The sequence below is a fragment of the Oryctolagus cuniculus genome, chromosome 3, assembly GCF_964237555.1.
Source record: "Oryctolagus cuniculus chromosome 3, mOryCun1.1, whole genome shotgun sequence".
Taxonomy (NCBI): Eukaryota; Metazoa; Chordata; class Mammalia; order Lagomorpha; family Leporidae; genus Oryctolagus; species Oryctolagus cuniculus.
The window spans coordinates 105,598,051-105,615,295 of NC_091434.1; the positions used below are offsets into that span (position 1 = coordinate 105,598,051).

A 17,245-nucleotide genomic window follows, 5' to 3' on the forward strand; every position below is an offset into this window, starting at 1 on the left:
GTACAAAGGCTGGGACCAAGTCACTCAAGTACCACAAGAAACAAATTGAAAGTTGTTGGAGCACAAAACGGATGACAAGCAGACCATAGAGTGTGAGGGGGCATGCATAAGGAAGGCGGATGCTGGCTGCAGTTGCATCTTCAGAGATGGAAGACCCAGATCTGTGGCACAAGCAAGAGCTCCCCATTGCAAGGATTTTCTACTCCTTATTGACGTAGCCCCAGAAATAAACAGTATTTTGAAGGTTAATTTGGATTGAAGTCTTACAAGAAGGTTAGTATGTTCTCTTAGCCTGGAGCCCAAGCAACCAGAAAGAGATGAATGAATTCAATAGAGGTTAATGTGGGAGGGGACAGGCCACTGTACATATAGATACTAAAGTGCAGTTATTGGAGGTAACATTTCAGCGCCCTCTATTAAATAAGCAGAACACATTTTCATCAGATTAAAATGATGATTGCTACAATTCTCAATGACTGGATCAAGCTGAAAGCTTATGCATGCTGGCTTTTGAATTACAGTCAATTTCAAATTCTGACCCTGCAACCCCAAGTATTGTGAGTTTGATTAGCTAATTCACTTCTGTATCCTTTACCTTCCTTACAAGTAAAAAGAACCTAATAATGCTATACCGTGTGTATTAAATAAGATACTATATACAAAATGCCTAGAATGAAGAAATACTGTTTTTATTTTACAATTCCCTCTATCTAGAAGATAGCTTTTAAGGATACATACTGATCTATACAATTGTATGTTGTTCCCAAAGCTGTATGTCCAGTTTGCTCTGGTATGTCTTAAGTTCTAATAAAATCAAACTGACAGGAATGGGTGCAGACAAAATGTGCCTGAATTACTTTCTATAATACATACACACACTCTTGTATGGGGGGGGGTATGCTGTGTTTATGTATGGGAAGGGGATGGAAGGAGGGAGAAAAGGAAGAGAATGGTTTAGAAGAGAAGGACAAAGGAAGCCAGAAGCCAAAGGCATTGGAAAATCGTCACTCCCTGCCTAGAGTCTCAAGCCTAGAGTGAATTCCCAAGTCATCCCAAAAGGATACTTTGATAGAGAAAAGGGAAAAGGATACTTGAATGATGAACCAACTACATGCGCTGAGAGTCATTCCATATGCTTTTTAGTTGACTCTTCCTTGCTCTACAGTAATTCATAGTTTCTATTAAAAAGTAAAGCTTTATAAAAACATTCAAAATGAATTTATTTGAGCAAGATGTTTGTCACTCTCACAAAAAAAGAGAGGGAAAAAGAAAAGGAAAACCTCTCAGGTTGTCTTTACAGAGCTAGAAATCACTGAATTATGAGTTGCACAGATATTTACAAGCTTGGCCTAGATAGAGTATACTAATCTATAAATGCTATTCCCGTGATGCATGGCACAGCTGCTGTAACACATTAACAATATCAGGAAATGTACTTAATTTATTCTCAGGGATGTACATTTACATTATTCACAACAAACCATTTATAGGGAAATGTGCAGCCTTTAAACTAAAGTGAATGCTTCTCTAGCGGGTTTGGAACAATAACAACTGTCTGATAAATGCTTGTATCCTAACTTACTGTATAAGCCAAACCAATGTAAATGCTCACCAGCCACCATGTAATCACTTTATTTTATGAATTAGCAAATAGTTTAGAAATCATACCAGGATCTGTGGACTGGGATCTAAATGATATAGAACCAGAATAATAAAGAACCTACTTTTCTAGCTAAATTTTTCAGGAGCATAAAAAAGAAAGTCATATTTTATTCCTGATCCAAATTCTAGATTTGTCCAATGCAAATGTCTGATATATTTCTAGTTCTGAGGATCTTTCATTATATCGGCTGCTTCAAGAAAATAAACCACACAGCAGGTGACCAAGGCATCAGTCTAATCTGCAGTCTACCCACAGCAGTGCAAAAACAATGTGTTCTGGCTTTTGTGGGCTTCATATTGGAAAGATACATATGTACTCAGTAAGGAGAGTGGGATGAAGACAAAAGAAGAAAGAAAGGAAGTCAACTGGGCAAATAGGAAACGGGATGAAAGAATGAAGGAATGGGAGAAGTAGGAGGTAGGCAAGGGAGCCCCTAGCAGAATCACTAGGGGCTTTTATTTACTCTACATTTTTCTGTCTAGGAACTCTATAAGGAATACTTTTAAATAAATATGTTATGGATATGCAAAATGAAGACTACCTCTCCATATAGAAGACTTGGCTTCTAGTTTCCTCAAGTGTTTGATAGAAATAAGGCATCACTTGGTCAGCGGCCAAGAGACAAAGAACCTAAGAGGGGGTTTCAAATTTGATTTTAAAGTACCCTCATTGTCAGAGCAACTGGAATCATGCCCAAGAACAGAAGGTATGAGATGAGTGAAATGTATTATGCTTCAAATACATATTAGAATTCCATTTCCAACTGAGTTTTAGCAAAATGGAATTATAATCTAACAGTAAATATTTTGCCAGGAAACAATATAGCCCCAATCAATTAAACAATAACCAACAAAGTTGTGTACTCTTTGCAATATTCCCTAAGGAAACTGCAATGCATAATGTATTATCTTTTTCTGTCAGTTCTTCCCATGATTCCCAGATACAGTTCCATTGTACAGATAAGATACAGAAAATAATACTCTTTTTTTAAAAAAAAAAAAGTTTTTTCTTCCTATTTTGCCCACTGGACACTCCCGCATTAGGAAATGACTCTGACGGCTAGCTCACATGTATGGACAGTGCATGCATTTTAAACAGAAATAAACCAGTTTCCAAGCACTGAAAGATCATACCTTCTGGTCTGATGGGCAACAGAGACTTCTATGGCCTAAGATTGTTTGAAAGTCAAGGAATCATAGCCCAGTTATTCCGGTGTCTCATAATATCATCAGAAATTCCATCATTATAAATCTCATTGCATCCAACAATGTTTTTTCATGTTTGATCCAATGGTTCATAAAAGCATTAATTTGGCTTATCAATCACAATAATACACAAGTATATGAACCTCCATTCTGACCACATATTCTTAGAGCCTGAGCTATCATAAATGCTGGTTTAAAACCAGCTCTTTTTGGAAAAATACCAAACAAAAGGGTCTTAGATATTTATGAAACTAATGGGCAAATACTATTGTATCCTTATATTCCACAGTGATATGTATTCTCTAGCATCTCTTCAATTTACACATACTCATTTTGTTTCATTATCATATTTCAAACCTTTAAAAATAATTTAAGATATACAATAACAATGGATAAAATGTGCTGATCAATCCATTCTTTGACTGGACAATGGAACATAATTATATGGAACTGATAATACTAAAAAAGAAGGAGAAGAGGGAGGAAAAAGAATGAGAAGAAAGAAAAGAAGATAAAGAATTCTCTTCATAGTAGGGTCTCTGCACAATTCATACACTAACTAAATTTGTACATGCTATGATGAATTTAATTTGACTTATTTTATTTCACGGTAAGTTAAATACAAGGGGACACAACATATCACGGTAAGTTAAATACAAGGGGACACAACATATAACTGATATATGATCAGAATATACTTAACCACAAAGACATGATTTTGGTTTCAGAAGCTTTATCTGCTATTTTGAGCAATCAGAAATTGAATATAATTAAAGCAATATCATCAATAGAAGTTTTTAAGAAGAGAGATATATTTATGAAAAAACCATACATACAAAGTTCTCAAAATCATTTTGTACCAAAATAAATTTATCTTTTGATTACATTTTCCCACAAACTTTTAAAATATTCTCATAGATCTCTATACAGATATGTTTTTTAAATAACATTCCTCACAAATAAGGACAGGGATATCATTTTATAATATATAAAATGTGAATGTTGAGTATTTTTGAAACCAACTCAACATGGTAAATTTCAAATTAAACTTTATTGGATTCTTATTTGAAAAATTTTCAGCTAAAAAAAAGTTGATCTGAATGTACAACCAAGACCACTGAACTGTTAAGAACCTCAAAGCATTCTTACATGTTACCCTACCTCCATCTTTTTGAGACAGAGTTTATTTCTAGTTTGTTATAGCACATCTGTTTTAGGACTGCCTAGTTCGCCATGTATTATTAATATGATGGGAAGCATATCAGGACTTGTGAAATCCTCAGCGACAATATACTGACCCTACTCACCATGAGCACATACGGCACTGAAAGGCAAAATCTCTGACAGACTAAAAAATAAAAGAAGCAGATACAGAATTTTCATTCCTTCTTCTAGGAAATATTGTCACTTTGAAATAGACAGAGAAATGTAGTAAACACAGCAAAGAGAAAGACTTGAATTTTTGACATATTAAGGAGTTTTAAAAATTCATGGAAATGAAAAGATCAGTTTAAAAATTTTTAAAATCCATGCATAATTTTTTCATAATACACAATTCTTATGAATTTTTGAGGACCCCATCTAGGCATAGATCTCAGATTTTCAAATAACAGAAAATGAATTATCTTTTAATTATTTTTATCTCTAATTTTTAATGAAAGATGGAAGACCACATACTAATGCTTCCAAAATTGCCACTAATGTGACATTAGGGGAATTAAAATAAGAGTAATGACATTTATTTCTAACAGTGTACAAATAACAGCAATAAACTACAATGATGTAACAGTATTAAAATTGGAGAAGCTCAAAAATTCTTATGACGACTCACTTAGAGAAGAACTGAGAATACTGAATCCCAAACCAATAATGGAAAACTGGAACACCATTTGGACCATAAATCTTGAAAAGATTAGTAATTTGAATATCATCTGAGAAACATCTAAATAATGTGGTGAAAGTGCTGTTCAAAACTGGCATATGAATCAAAAGTATGTTAAACTTCCTGTGTAAGTTAAAGTTCTCCAGAGAAAAAGAGCAATGGTGCAAGCGTCGGTATGTATATATTTGTAGGCATTGGCTTGTTTGTTTCTTATAAGGGTTGGCTTTATATGAGACTGACAGCTTCTGAGGTCAGCAGGTAGCAAGCTGGAGACCCAGCAAAGCTGATGGTATAGTTGCAGTCTACAGCCATGCTGGTTTGAGAGTCAGGGAAATGCGGGTTTGAGTACAAAGGTACACAAGATGACATCCTAGCTCTAAGCAACCAGGACGACTTTCCTATTGTTCTTGGGAAGACCAGCCTATTCTGTTCTGGCCTAATGTGATGGGGCCAAATCACATTAGGGAGGGCCATCAGCTTTACTCAGTCTACCGATTCAAATGTCAGTCTCATCCAGAAATATTCTCACAGACACACTCCGAATAATGCTGGACCAAATGTTTGAGTACCCTAAAAGCCAGTCAAGTTGACCAATAAGATATATCATTACACCTTCATACAGAGACAACCTCTGCTCAGTTGGTATAGCCAAATGCCTGCCTCCTCAATTTCAGCGGACAACTGGAATTTTAGTACTTGGAAAGGTAAAGCAGAGAATTTCTGCACTAGACACAACTGAGCATGGTGTTACACTTCAAAAACAAAGGGTTCCAGGGGCCGGCGCTGTGGCACAGTAGGTTAAAGCCCTGGCCTAAAGCACCAGCATCCCATATGGCTGCCAATTCAAGACCTGGCTGCTCCACTTCCGATCCAGCTCTGCTGTGGCCTGGGAGGACGGTAGAGGATGGTCCAAGTCCTTGGGCCCCTGAACCTGCATGGGAGACCCGGAAGGAGCTCCTGGCTCCTAGCTCCTGGATTCGGATCGGCACAGCTCCAGGCGTTGCAGCCAACTGAGGAGGGAACCAGCGGATGGAAGACCTTTCTCTCTCTCTCTCTCTCTCTCTCTCTCTCTGCCTCTCCTCTCTTTGTGTAACTCTGACTTTTAAATAAATAAATAAAATCTTAAAAAATAAAAAACCAAAGGGTTCCAGTAGAAGACTGCCCTTGTATTAAATATTGAGATTTTCTGCCATTCCCTCCATTTGTTCTCATAAGATTGTCCACCAGTACTATCCAAATAATAACATTTCAGGACTAAAATCATACAGCATCCTTAAAACATTTAGTATAGCTGTTTTTAAAATTCAAATTCTATTATCTCTGTTTGTTATGATTCTACATTTATTGACTGCTTTTCTTCTTCGTATGGGTCACATTTGTTACTAATTAGATATGATATATAATACACAGAAATGTCCATGTTATAGGGATGAAGCTGAAAGACTTTTCACAATGTGGAAATATTGTAAAATCAGACCAGAGCTCAAGAAGCAAAATTCAGTAAGAAGGAAGGAAGGGAGGGGTGAAGGAAGGAGGGGAATTAGATGACAAGAAGGAAGAAAGGAAACCATTTCCAGAGCTACGCCTGTCCTGTCATGCCCTCACACTGATTATCTACACCAGATACTGTGAAAGCCATTACATCACTGAATCTTGGAGAGTGTTGTTTGCATTTGAATGAGTTGAAGTTTGTTTTGGGAGGTAGTAATGTTACTTGTGAACCTGTTTGAGCCTTTGGATTTTGTCTTTAAATCTCATCAGGAAAGCTCTGGAGCATTCTGACACTGAGGCTAGTGTATCCCTCCTTTTAAGGCAAAAGCCACGTAGGGTAGTCATCAGATTGCTTTAGTGCTTGAAGAGTCCTTTCTATTCAGGCTGCCTGGAGTAAAATTGTCTTCTAGATGATATTGGCTATGTTATGCTATGTAATGTATATATTGTGCAGCTCCCCCAAAGTCACTCTTTGCCTGAACTCCACGTATGTGAGTGCCAACAAGTATTTAACCAAGGAGACTCATACAGATACCTAAATTTATTTCTTTATTTGCTTCCTTTCTCTTCAAATTTCAGTTTCCTCTACCTTTTGGATGCAGATCCTGGATCCATATCAGGGTCTCACCGGAATCTCATTCCTTGCTTCATCATCTCTACTGTACCTTCATTCAGAAAGTTTATCTCATTCAGTTTTCTTCCCTAAAAGTGACCCAACTCCTGTGATATGTGCTGGCCAAGGTCCTAAAATGTTGAGTTATGTAATTTTGCCATTTTATAAGCTGTTTACAATGAGAGCATAAATCCAATTCAATTATAAATTTTCCCACTGGTAGCAGTGACAATTCCTGTCCTCTCTAATTCTCTCTCTGTAAAAATAACATTTATTTGAAAGGCTGAGTGAGAGAGGGAACAAGGGATGGAGGGAGGGAGAGAAAAAGTGAGAGAACTCCCATCTACTGGTTCACTCCCCATGTGGCTGCAGTGACCAGGAGCCTGGAACTCCATCTGGAACTCCCAATTGGGTGGCATGGGCCCAAGCACTTGGCCATTTTTCACTTCTTACTCAGTCACATTAGCATGGAGTTGGATTGGAAGCCCAGTAGCTGTATTTGAACTGGAGCTCTGATATTGGATGCTGGTGTTGATAGCACAGGCTTAACTCACTGTGCCACAATGCCAGCCATTCTATAATTGTCTTTGAATTATCTTTATAGTATCACTTGCATGAGAGGTGTAAAAAAAGTATTGTGCTTAGGTTTAGCTGTTGTCATAAGTCATTATTTCTTAGGAAGCTTTACAAAGTATTTATGGAAGAAATAGTACTAAATGTGTGATTTCTTCAAGGTGTGCTTTCAGAAGAAGGGAAGGTAATTGAGGGAGCAGAAATTGCTGAAGTGAGGTGACCAATGTGCAGGGCTTGTTATGTTATTTTTTAAAAAAAGATTTATTTATTTGAAAAGTAGAATGAGAGCAGCAATGAGCAAGAGACACAGAGAGGGCAATCTTTCTCTAGTTCACTCCCCAAATGACTGCAACAACCAAACAGTGTAATATGAGACCTATGTCATGGCTCAACAGAGTAAGCTGCTGCTTGCAATAAAATGCCAGCATCCCATTTAGGAAGGCCAGTAGGGGTCCCAAGTAGGCCACTTCCAGGTCAGCTTCCTGCTAACGTGCCTGGAAAAGCAGTGGAAGACAGACAAAGCACTTGAGTCCCTGACACCCGTATGAGACATCTGGATGGAGTTTCTGGTTCCTGCCCTCAGCCTGTCCCAGATCTGACCACTGTGGCCGTTCAGGGAATGTAGCAGCAGATGGACAATCTCTGAATCTGATTCTCCCTCTTTCTCTGTCACTGTACCTTTGAAATAAAGAAATCATGAACAATATTTAACTATAAAATAAAGATAAGGTAGACATAAAAAGGGAAACAGAGAGAGAGGGAAATAAAGGGGAAAAGGGAAGAAAAAGCAGAGAGAGTTGAGAGCAATAGAACCTTATTTTATTTTTAATTTTTATTAGTATAAAGAGAATGGATTTCATGCATTTCATAGGTAGAATTCTGAGATTAGAACCTTATTTTATACTTCAAATCAATGATATTGAGACTCAAAGAATTCAGACCATGTAAGAAAGAATTATCTCAAGTATATTAAGTTCCAAAAACTTCAGTAACTCAGGCTGCTTTTATCAAATTGTCATTTGCTGCTGTTGCATGAAATTAAGCACCCTAGTCTGGCAGAGGCTCATGTGTTTCTGGAAACCAGAATGGCTATAAGTGATATTAAATCTCATTATAGAGGGGGGGGCAAAATATTCCACAAGCCCTGGAATAATGAATTATCATCTTCTGACAAGACTCAATATCAATTTAGCAGAGACAATCAGAATTTGTGGTCCAAATTATAAGGAACTACCATCATTGTCTTCCTCCGACTATTATCTATGAAGCAAAGAAAAGCACTGGGTAGCTTAAGGGTCTGGACCACTAGGATGTCCTCCAGAGACAAATGCAGGTTGTCACATGATCATTAAAGCCTGTTAGGAGAGATTGAGGGAGTACTTGAAGCTGAGTGCTAGCACTAGATGTTGGGGTAAATTGCTTCTTTGAAACACAACCTACAGAGGTGCCAAGGTGATGAAAATGTTGAGTCACCAGTGATAACATATCACTGCTCACATCCTTTCCCAAAAATAACAGCGCAGTCCCATGAAGAGGGTAATTTTCTTAACCTCAAATTCTTAATTATAGATCATTTGTCAGAAAACTGGCCTGCTTTTCTTTCTCTTTAAAAGCAGTGCATTTGCCTGTGAGAATAATGGCAGTGTTCTGCACAGTTCTCCCAGGTGTATCCTGCACACATAGAGAGTCAGAGAAAGGATGAAATATAGAAATAAAGTATATTTTGGAAGCACAATATTGAGACTATGACTGAGTAGACTGCAGTTTCACATAAGCCCTTTGTAGTTTCTTTGCAAAGTGTTCCTTTGTGATCCTTCTTCAGAGGGTGACCTGGTGACAATACAAAGATTTGAATCATTGCTTGATCATGAGCTTTTGTTTGGACCACTGTTTAATGATCTCCAATTTTCACTGTCTGAGGGTGATGCCTGCTACAGTTCTAGCTATCCCCTGAGGAACTGAGCTGGAGGAGAATCAATTCAAGTTCAAATAGGTTTGCTAACCTAAGTCACCTTTTTGAGGAGGGTTTCTAAAGTCTTGCTTCTGCAAACTATGCATCAGTTTGGAAATTTAGCTCCAAGACCCTCTTTGTTTTGTCCATCAATATTATTGTTTCAAAAACTCTGTTGGCAATCCTACAAGGAGAGCCATAGAATAAAAAGTCTGTATTATACAATGGAAAACTTCTGTAAGAATGGGAGCATAAATGAAGACAACTATATATTCATTCAGATACATCAGGGATGCACAGGTTTAAATGTTCTAAAATATTTGAATCCAGTAACTTAGAAATGTCTCTTGAAGAATAAATGATTCTACAAACATCAAATAGTATAACTTTGCAATGTATAGTACCAGAATGATAACTAGGGGCTAAGGAATTGGCATTTGGCCTACTGTTTAAAGGGTCGGTTAGGATGCTCTCATCTCATCTGAGCATGACCCAGGGATCTGAGTCGAGCTCTGCTCCCAATTCCAGCTCCCTGTTGATGCAGACTCTTGGAGGCAGCAGTGGTGATGAAACAATTCAGTCCCTTCCACCCTCTTTGGAGAGTCAGATTGAGTACACACTCCCAGCAGCAGCCCAGCCCAATGCTGTCCATTGCAGTCATTTGCAGAGTGAAACAGCAGATAAGCGCTGTCTCTCTCTCCTTATCTCTGCTTGTCAAATAAAAAAATTAAAAATATTGGAAAATATTTAAGATATCGGGCAATAAATAATGAATTATTAAATGGGTATATACATTTTTGTACATGTATATAAATATATGCCTTTATGTATGTATTTATACATGGAAACACTTTCTCTCTCTCTCTCTCTCTTTTTTTTTTTTTTTTTTTTTTTGACAGGCAGAATGGACAGTGAGAGAGAGACAGAGAGAAAGGTCTTCCTTTTGCCATTGGTTCACCCCCCAGTGGCCACTGCGGCCAGCGCACTACAGCCAGCTTACCGCACTGATCCGAAGCCAGGAGCCAGGTGCTTCTCCTGGTCTCCCATGGGGTGCAGGGCCCAAGCACTTGGGCCATCCTCCACCACACTCCTGGGCCACAGCAGAGAGCTGGACTGGAAGAGGAGCAACCAGGACAGAATCCGGTGCCCCGACCGGGACTTGAACCCGGGGTGCCGGCGCAGCAGGCAGAGGATTAGCCTAGTGAGCCGCGGCACCAGCCCAGAAACACTTTTCAAAAGTAAACACTATTGGCTGGCGCCGCGGCTCACTAGGCTAATCCTCTGCCTAGCGGCGCCGGCACACCGGGTTCTAGTCCCGGTTGGGGCACCGGATTCTGTCCCGGTTGCCCCTCTTCCAGGCCAGCTCTCTGCTGTGGCCAGGGAGTGCGGTGGAGGATGGCCCAGGTGCTTGGGCCCTGCACCCCATGGGAGACCAGGAAAAGCACCTGGCTCCTGGCTCCTGCCATCGGATCAGCGCGGTGCGCCGGCCGCAGCGCGCCGGCCGCGGCGGCCATTGGAGGGTGAACCAGTGGCAAAGGAAGACCTTTCTCTCTGTCTCTCTCTCTCTCTCACTGTCCACTCTGCCTGTCAAAAAAAAAAAAAAAAGTAAACACTATTGGGAAAGTTTTTTATGTATAATTCTTTAAGTTTTTCAAATTAAATCATTCTAGAAAAGCAAGCATGTTGAAAAAAATAATGATAGGTGTATGTGTTATGGGAACAAGAAAAAAAAGAACATGAAATAAATAAAACACATGGTTTTCCATTTTCTTCAAATTACTCTTTGAATTGAGTTTGTTTTGCTTGATTCATTTACAGTCTCTAGCTCTTCTCAATAAGGCTTCAAATGATCCCAGCACAATTTTCAATGCTATTGTCTTGTTTGTTCTTCTGTCTGGTTTGCAATGGGCAGCAGCTGCGAGGTCAGTAACCCATTCATTTAGTTAGCTGTCTTAATTTGAGGGACTACTATTAAACTAGACATAAGTTGTTTTTCAGTAAAGGAAGCTACATTATATTTCTGTAAGATCAAATAGTAACATATTGCTCAAGGGAAGGGGGAGGGGTTTCCAGTACAGCCTAGAGAATGTACTGTTACCTGTCCCTTCAGTTTCCAACAGTACTGTGAATAATGGGTGCAGGCCTTTGACGTCCTTTGCTTCCTCACCCTCTTACTCTTTTCTATCCTCCTCTGCTTCCCTACACTGCTGTAGTAAGTAATATTCTGTGCTATTCACTTTATACAGCTTGTTTCTAGTTCTTACACAGTATGGGAAAATAGTTGTCATTGTTCCTATTTTCTGATAGGATCCTGTAACACGAAAGTATAAAGAACTTGCCACAATCAGACATAAAGCTATATTCAACTTACATATATGTTTGGCTCTGAAGGGCCAAGGCAGGCGAAACCAAACAAATACCACAGTGAATTAATTCTATTAACAAATGTTATATTTCCAACCATCAAAGAATAATCTGGAACAATAATGGTAACTAGAATCCTTAAATCGGTACAGAGGTTGATTATGAAATAGCCGTGTCCTTTTTCTGAGGAAATGCATATTGGAGTGCTATTAAACACCAGGCAAAATGATTCAGCTTGATTAAATTCCTATGATACTGGGGCATTATGATGGGACCTTGTAACATATTAAAATTATGTGGTGTATGTAGATATAGGGACAGTAATCAGGTATGAGCCTGATTGACATTCTTTTTCCCGTGCCATCTGAGAGAGGAAATGGCTATTGCAGTCTGGCAGATCTGACTAAGCAAGGACAAGGGCTCTTGCCATCACAGCCCAGTGTTGTGAAACTACACAGAGCTTCTAGCACAGTGCCGGTTACACAAGACATGCTCAGGGGAAGTGGGCACTGCTGTCATAGCTGTTATTCCTACTATTTATCAGCAGTTGGAGGAGAACCCGTCTGTGGGGAGCAACTGGGAGTAACTCGGACTAGACTAAGTTACTGGAATTAAGACTTATTCTATGCATCTGCTCTCCCACAATATGGCGCTGGGAGAGGAGGAAACAGCTTCTACATAGCTGCCTCCAGTTCAACCAATAAACTGTAGGACCTGCTCCTGATTGGAAGAGAGCAGCGTACTCGGCGTGTGGGTAGCAGAGTTGGGATTGGTGGAAGAGGACTATAAAGGAGGAGAGAGACAACATGCACCAGGAACATCTAAGGGGAACATCTATCTGAAGGAACACCTGTGCAGCCCCCGAGAGAGCTGGCTGGCGGTGTGCCGCTCCCCCGCGGAAGTGGGGAATGTGGCAGGGGGGAACCGCCCTTCCATGGAGGTGGAAGGGTCGGTAGCCAACCCGGGAAGAACCAGCAGCAAACCCGGGAAGGGCCGAGCAGACCAAAGAACAGCGCAGGGTCCTGTGTCGTTCCTCCACGAAGACGGGGAGCGACACCCATCTCAATTCACCCTGAGCAGAACTGTGTCATCTTCCAGACACAGAAAGAAGGTTGAACTATTTCCCTTATCTGCAATTTCTAAGCCTGTCAACAATAGCATGATTGTATTGGGAAAGACAAACCCACAAACCCTACAGAAAATAGAAACTGCAAAGAAGCAAAAGCAGAATGCTGCTGACCCATCACCACCCTGTGTACTTTGCTCTTCCAAGACACATTTTAGTCCAGTGGCCAGGTACTTTTGACTTAAGAGGGCAACATTTTCATGGCAAAATAATTACATTTGAATAGGATCTACTGAGAGTAAATGAGAAAATAAGTGAGGAGGAGCCTACAACCATGTGTAATTAAAATTCTTCAGTTCGCTAATCCTCATACAGGTTCATTAATAAACTGTGTTTTCTAACGTGTGAATACATGTATTCACTCATCAAGTCATCATACACACTGCTAAAACAACTTGCTTTGCTCTTAAATACTGTGCTTCAAAGAAAGGGCAGTACTGAGTCTCACTCTAACTGTAACTCTTCTAAAATCATTGAGTTAAGAATAAAAGACCAAAGGCTCTGGCTTCATCAGACAGAGTGAGGATCATTCGCGGCGCATCACTTGTGAAGTGTGGAACTCTGTGTGGTTTCCTCAGCTGAACAAAGGACTCACAATAATACCTGAGTGGAAGTGGTGCCAAGTGTGCTAATTTTCATTATATTCAAGTTACACAGGAAATAAACAACCTAGTACTACAAGCATCCCATAACTGTAGGTTATTTTTTACTCTTCATTTTAATATTGTGTTGCCCTCTGAGCAACTCAACAAATATATATAAAAAAAAAAGTAACAGGGAAATCTCTTTCAAGAACAGTATTACAGAAATATCATCAGAGGTTAGATCATAATACTTAATAAAAATCAATAATCAAAAACTTCCAATGTAGGATATGAAGTGATTTCAAAAGTGTATTCCATTTCCATAACCTATCCACAAAGTATCACTAGGGCAGCTGAAATCAAGATATATTAATTCTTGGGGGCCAGCGCCGTGGCTCACTTGGCTAATCCTCTGCCTGTGGCGCCAGCATCCCACATGGGTGCCGGGTTCTAGTCCCGGTTGCCCCTCTTCCAGTCCAGCTCTCTGCTGTGGCCCAGGAGGGCAGTGGAGGATGGCCCAAGTGTTGGGCCCCTGCACCCGCATGGGAGACCAAGAAGAAGCACCTGGCTCCTGGCTTCGGATCAGTGTAGCTCCGGCCGTAGCAGCCATTTGGGGGGTGAACCAATGGAAGGAAGACCTTTCTCTTTGTCTCTCTCTCTCTCTCACTGTCTATAACTCTACCTGTCAAATAAATAAATTAAAAAAGATATACTAATTCTTTGCTCTCTAATGTTTGAATCCATATAATATGTTTCTAATCTACATTTTCTGTTTTCCATCTTTATGGAGATATGTTTAAAATATTAGATTTACTTTTAAGGACTGATAAGTTGAGTTAGGCTACTTGAATATTTATCTTGACATTCTCATGCTGTGAGTCCATTTTTTTAATGAAGAAAAATATAAGTAAGTTCTTTACAGCTTTGTCAATTTGGGAAGAAGTAGAAACATAGTAAAACCATCTCTTCTTTTGGAAAACATTAAAAGGCAAAAAATGATCGCCACATATAGAGGATAAACTACACACATGGAGGTGAGATTCTAAGACACAATTGATTCTTCCAGGACAAAAATGGAACAGAACCAAGAGATTATAATGAGAATCATTTTCGTACTAAAGACCCCTTTAACAATGAGTGCTCAGCCAATCCCTAGTGTGATCATTACAGGCTCATTTTCCTCAATCCTGTCCCACAATAAAGGCTTAGAAGCACAAGCATTTTAAAATGCTCACTTTCTTACAGAAAATTCTTTACCTTTTCTCTCACTCTCTGGCTTTCTCAAGAGAGTTATTTCCCATGGAACAAGGAGAACAGTTCGGAGAGCAAAGCTGTAAACGTTTCGAGAACAGAGTGAAGCAGGCACTAGAGAACGAGAGTGTTGACAATAGAAGAGAAATTACCTTTGGGCACTTGCTCCACGCCCCCCACTCAGACATGACGCATTCACTGGGACACGGGAGAGAGCAGGGCTGGGTGTCGGCGGGAATTTCATCCTGATTGCACAGGCTGCTATCCACTGTCCCGCCTTCACTATCGGCAGTATTCACACACCTGTAAGACAAGACTTCAGATAGCTAGCTTGCTTACATCAGTGGAGAGGAAATAAAACAGTCACGATTTCCACAGTTACTGAACTCCCAAAGACAGTAAATTTAAAATAAGAGCAGCAGAGAAGCTAGGGACAAAAAAAAATCTCTTCTTCAGCCAGTGGGCCTTTCGAACGATAACCCACTACATAGAACCCTTACTCAGCAGACCAAAAACAAACAAAACAGACTACAGACATCTGTAATACTTGAAGAACTCCGAGTATCTCTTCTCAGTTCCAGCACTGAGTGAATCTTCTTTTTATTGTAACAAATCTTGAAGACTCTCCTTTGAATAAACCCATCCCCTTGTAATAGCTTGAGGCTCTATATTTCCCATGTTACTCTTAACATTTCCTAAACTTTTTTTCCAAACTTTCCTCCTCTCTGCACTCCCCATCTCCAACACACGATCACACGAAAAACCAACTGAATTTATGATTCTTTCAGGTAATCTTTGCACTTAAGCAAGGCATTTCACTACTTATCAGAAACCAAAGAGTAAAGAGCACTCTGCATGCATGCACACACTACAGCTGCTCAGATTAACCTGTGCTAGGCTTTGGGAGAAGTGCACCTGTTGCTGAGATACATAGTAATGGTCCAGTTAAGAATGATGGAGATTCAATCAAATTAAAACCCAGGTGCACATAACTAAAAACCTGCACCCCTCCCCCCCTCATGAATGGATTAAGTTAAATATTTGGAAAATACCGAGAGTTTTCAAGAAGGGGAGTCAGAGCAACTTTTCAGACTCTGGTGTTTGGAGCACCAGCTGCATTGAAAACTGGTTGGCAGTGTCTGATAAGGCTCATTCATACACCATGTCACCTAAAAACTCCCCTACTATTTACAAAGAAAAGGTTTAAAATGTGCACCAAATATATATTTGCCTTTTGGGGACTGGTTTGTTTCACTAAGCATAATGGTTTCCAGTTGCATCCATTTTGCTGCAAAAGACAGGATTTCATTCTTTTTTGTGGCTGGGTAGTATCATATGTTTTCTCTGATAATGGCAGTTAATATAGAATGCAAAAAAATTTTGAGTAATGAAACGGATATCTTGTGTTATGATTGTTGTTTTTGGCCCTTGTTTATACCCCTGTGGAACTGTGGCTTTCCTACTTTTTACTTGTTGAATACTATGGTTAATGGTGAATTAAGCCTCTGATTATAGAGTACATTGAAATTATGTATATGCAAAAATTAAAGAAAACAAAAGAAAGGAAGGAGAAGGATTGACAGAGGGAGGGGAAAGGATGGAAGTACGTTTATCTTCTTCGAAATGCACCTATGAAATACATGAAATCTGTTCTCTGTATATTACCAACATTTTCAAAAAAGGTGCACCAAAACAAAACTGCCCCCAAAAGACTGAAAATGCTTATAGCATATTCTTAATCAAACAGGAAATAGTCTAAGTGTTCAGCAAAAGTATTATAGACAAACATACATTATTTTAAAAGCCATAAAGCGACAAGAAAATATGAACTATGATAGAGCATGTGTGACATAAACATAATGTTGCATAAAATACACAGACACAAAAGAGCACATTCTGTTTTACTCTATTCATTTAACATTAAAAACAGGCAATGCCAATCTATGATTTCAGAAATAACAGTAGTGGTCACCCTTGGGGAAAGGGGTTGAGGCAGTCTTGGTAATGTTTTGGTTCGTAATTCTTGCCCCCTGGGCCTGGTTATCTAGGTGGGATTGCACCGTGTAATTTCATCAGAGGCATCTCTATGGTGTGGGCACTCCTCTGTCTTAATATTATACCCCAATTAGAAATTTATTTTAAACTTAGTTTTTCAACACTAGTTAATAAAGACAGGCTATGTGCAAGTCTCTTTTGCTAGGTGTTAGGATACAAAGTTATTATTTGTTACTAATGAATGATTCATATAGTGAATATTCTTGAAGACTTAAAATGTATCAACTCTTTGCCTTGCCTGGGTGCTATGATACAAAACTAAAAAACCAACCAACCAACCAACCAGGCATGACCCTTATGTTATGAGTGTTTTGTTTTTGTGAAAACAATAGTGAAGATAAAAATGACAATGATGTTGAGATCAATGGTGTCCTTTGATGATCTGCTAATTTCAAATAGAATATATAGGTTAAGGAAGACATATTTTAAGAGCAGTGTGCTCGAGAGCTTTTAGTGAGCTTTTAGTGATCCCTATACCATGCTATTT

General features: G+C 39.3%; 1 protein-coding gene across 4 annotated transcripts in view; it reads right to left on the minus strand.

Annotated features, from left to right (window-relative positions):
- THSD7B (thrombospondin type 1 domain containing 7B) overlaps positions 1-17,245 on the minus strand; it is a 1,008,953-nt gene that overhangs the window by 88,897 nt on the left and 902,811 nt on the right. For all 4 annotated transcript variants that reach the window (XM_051849593.2, XM_051849594.2, XM_070071550.1 and 1 more), the window contains exon 17: positions 14,856-15,006. In XM_051849593.2, coding sequence (XP_051705553.2) covers positions 14,856-15,006 — 151 coding nt within the window. The remainder of the gene's footprint in view (positions 1-14,855; positions 15,007-17,245) is intronic.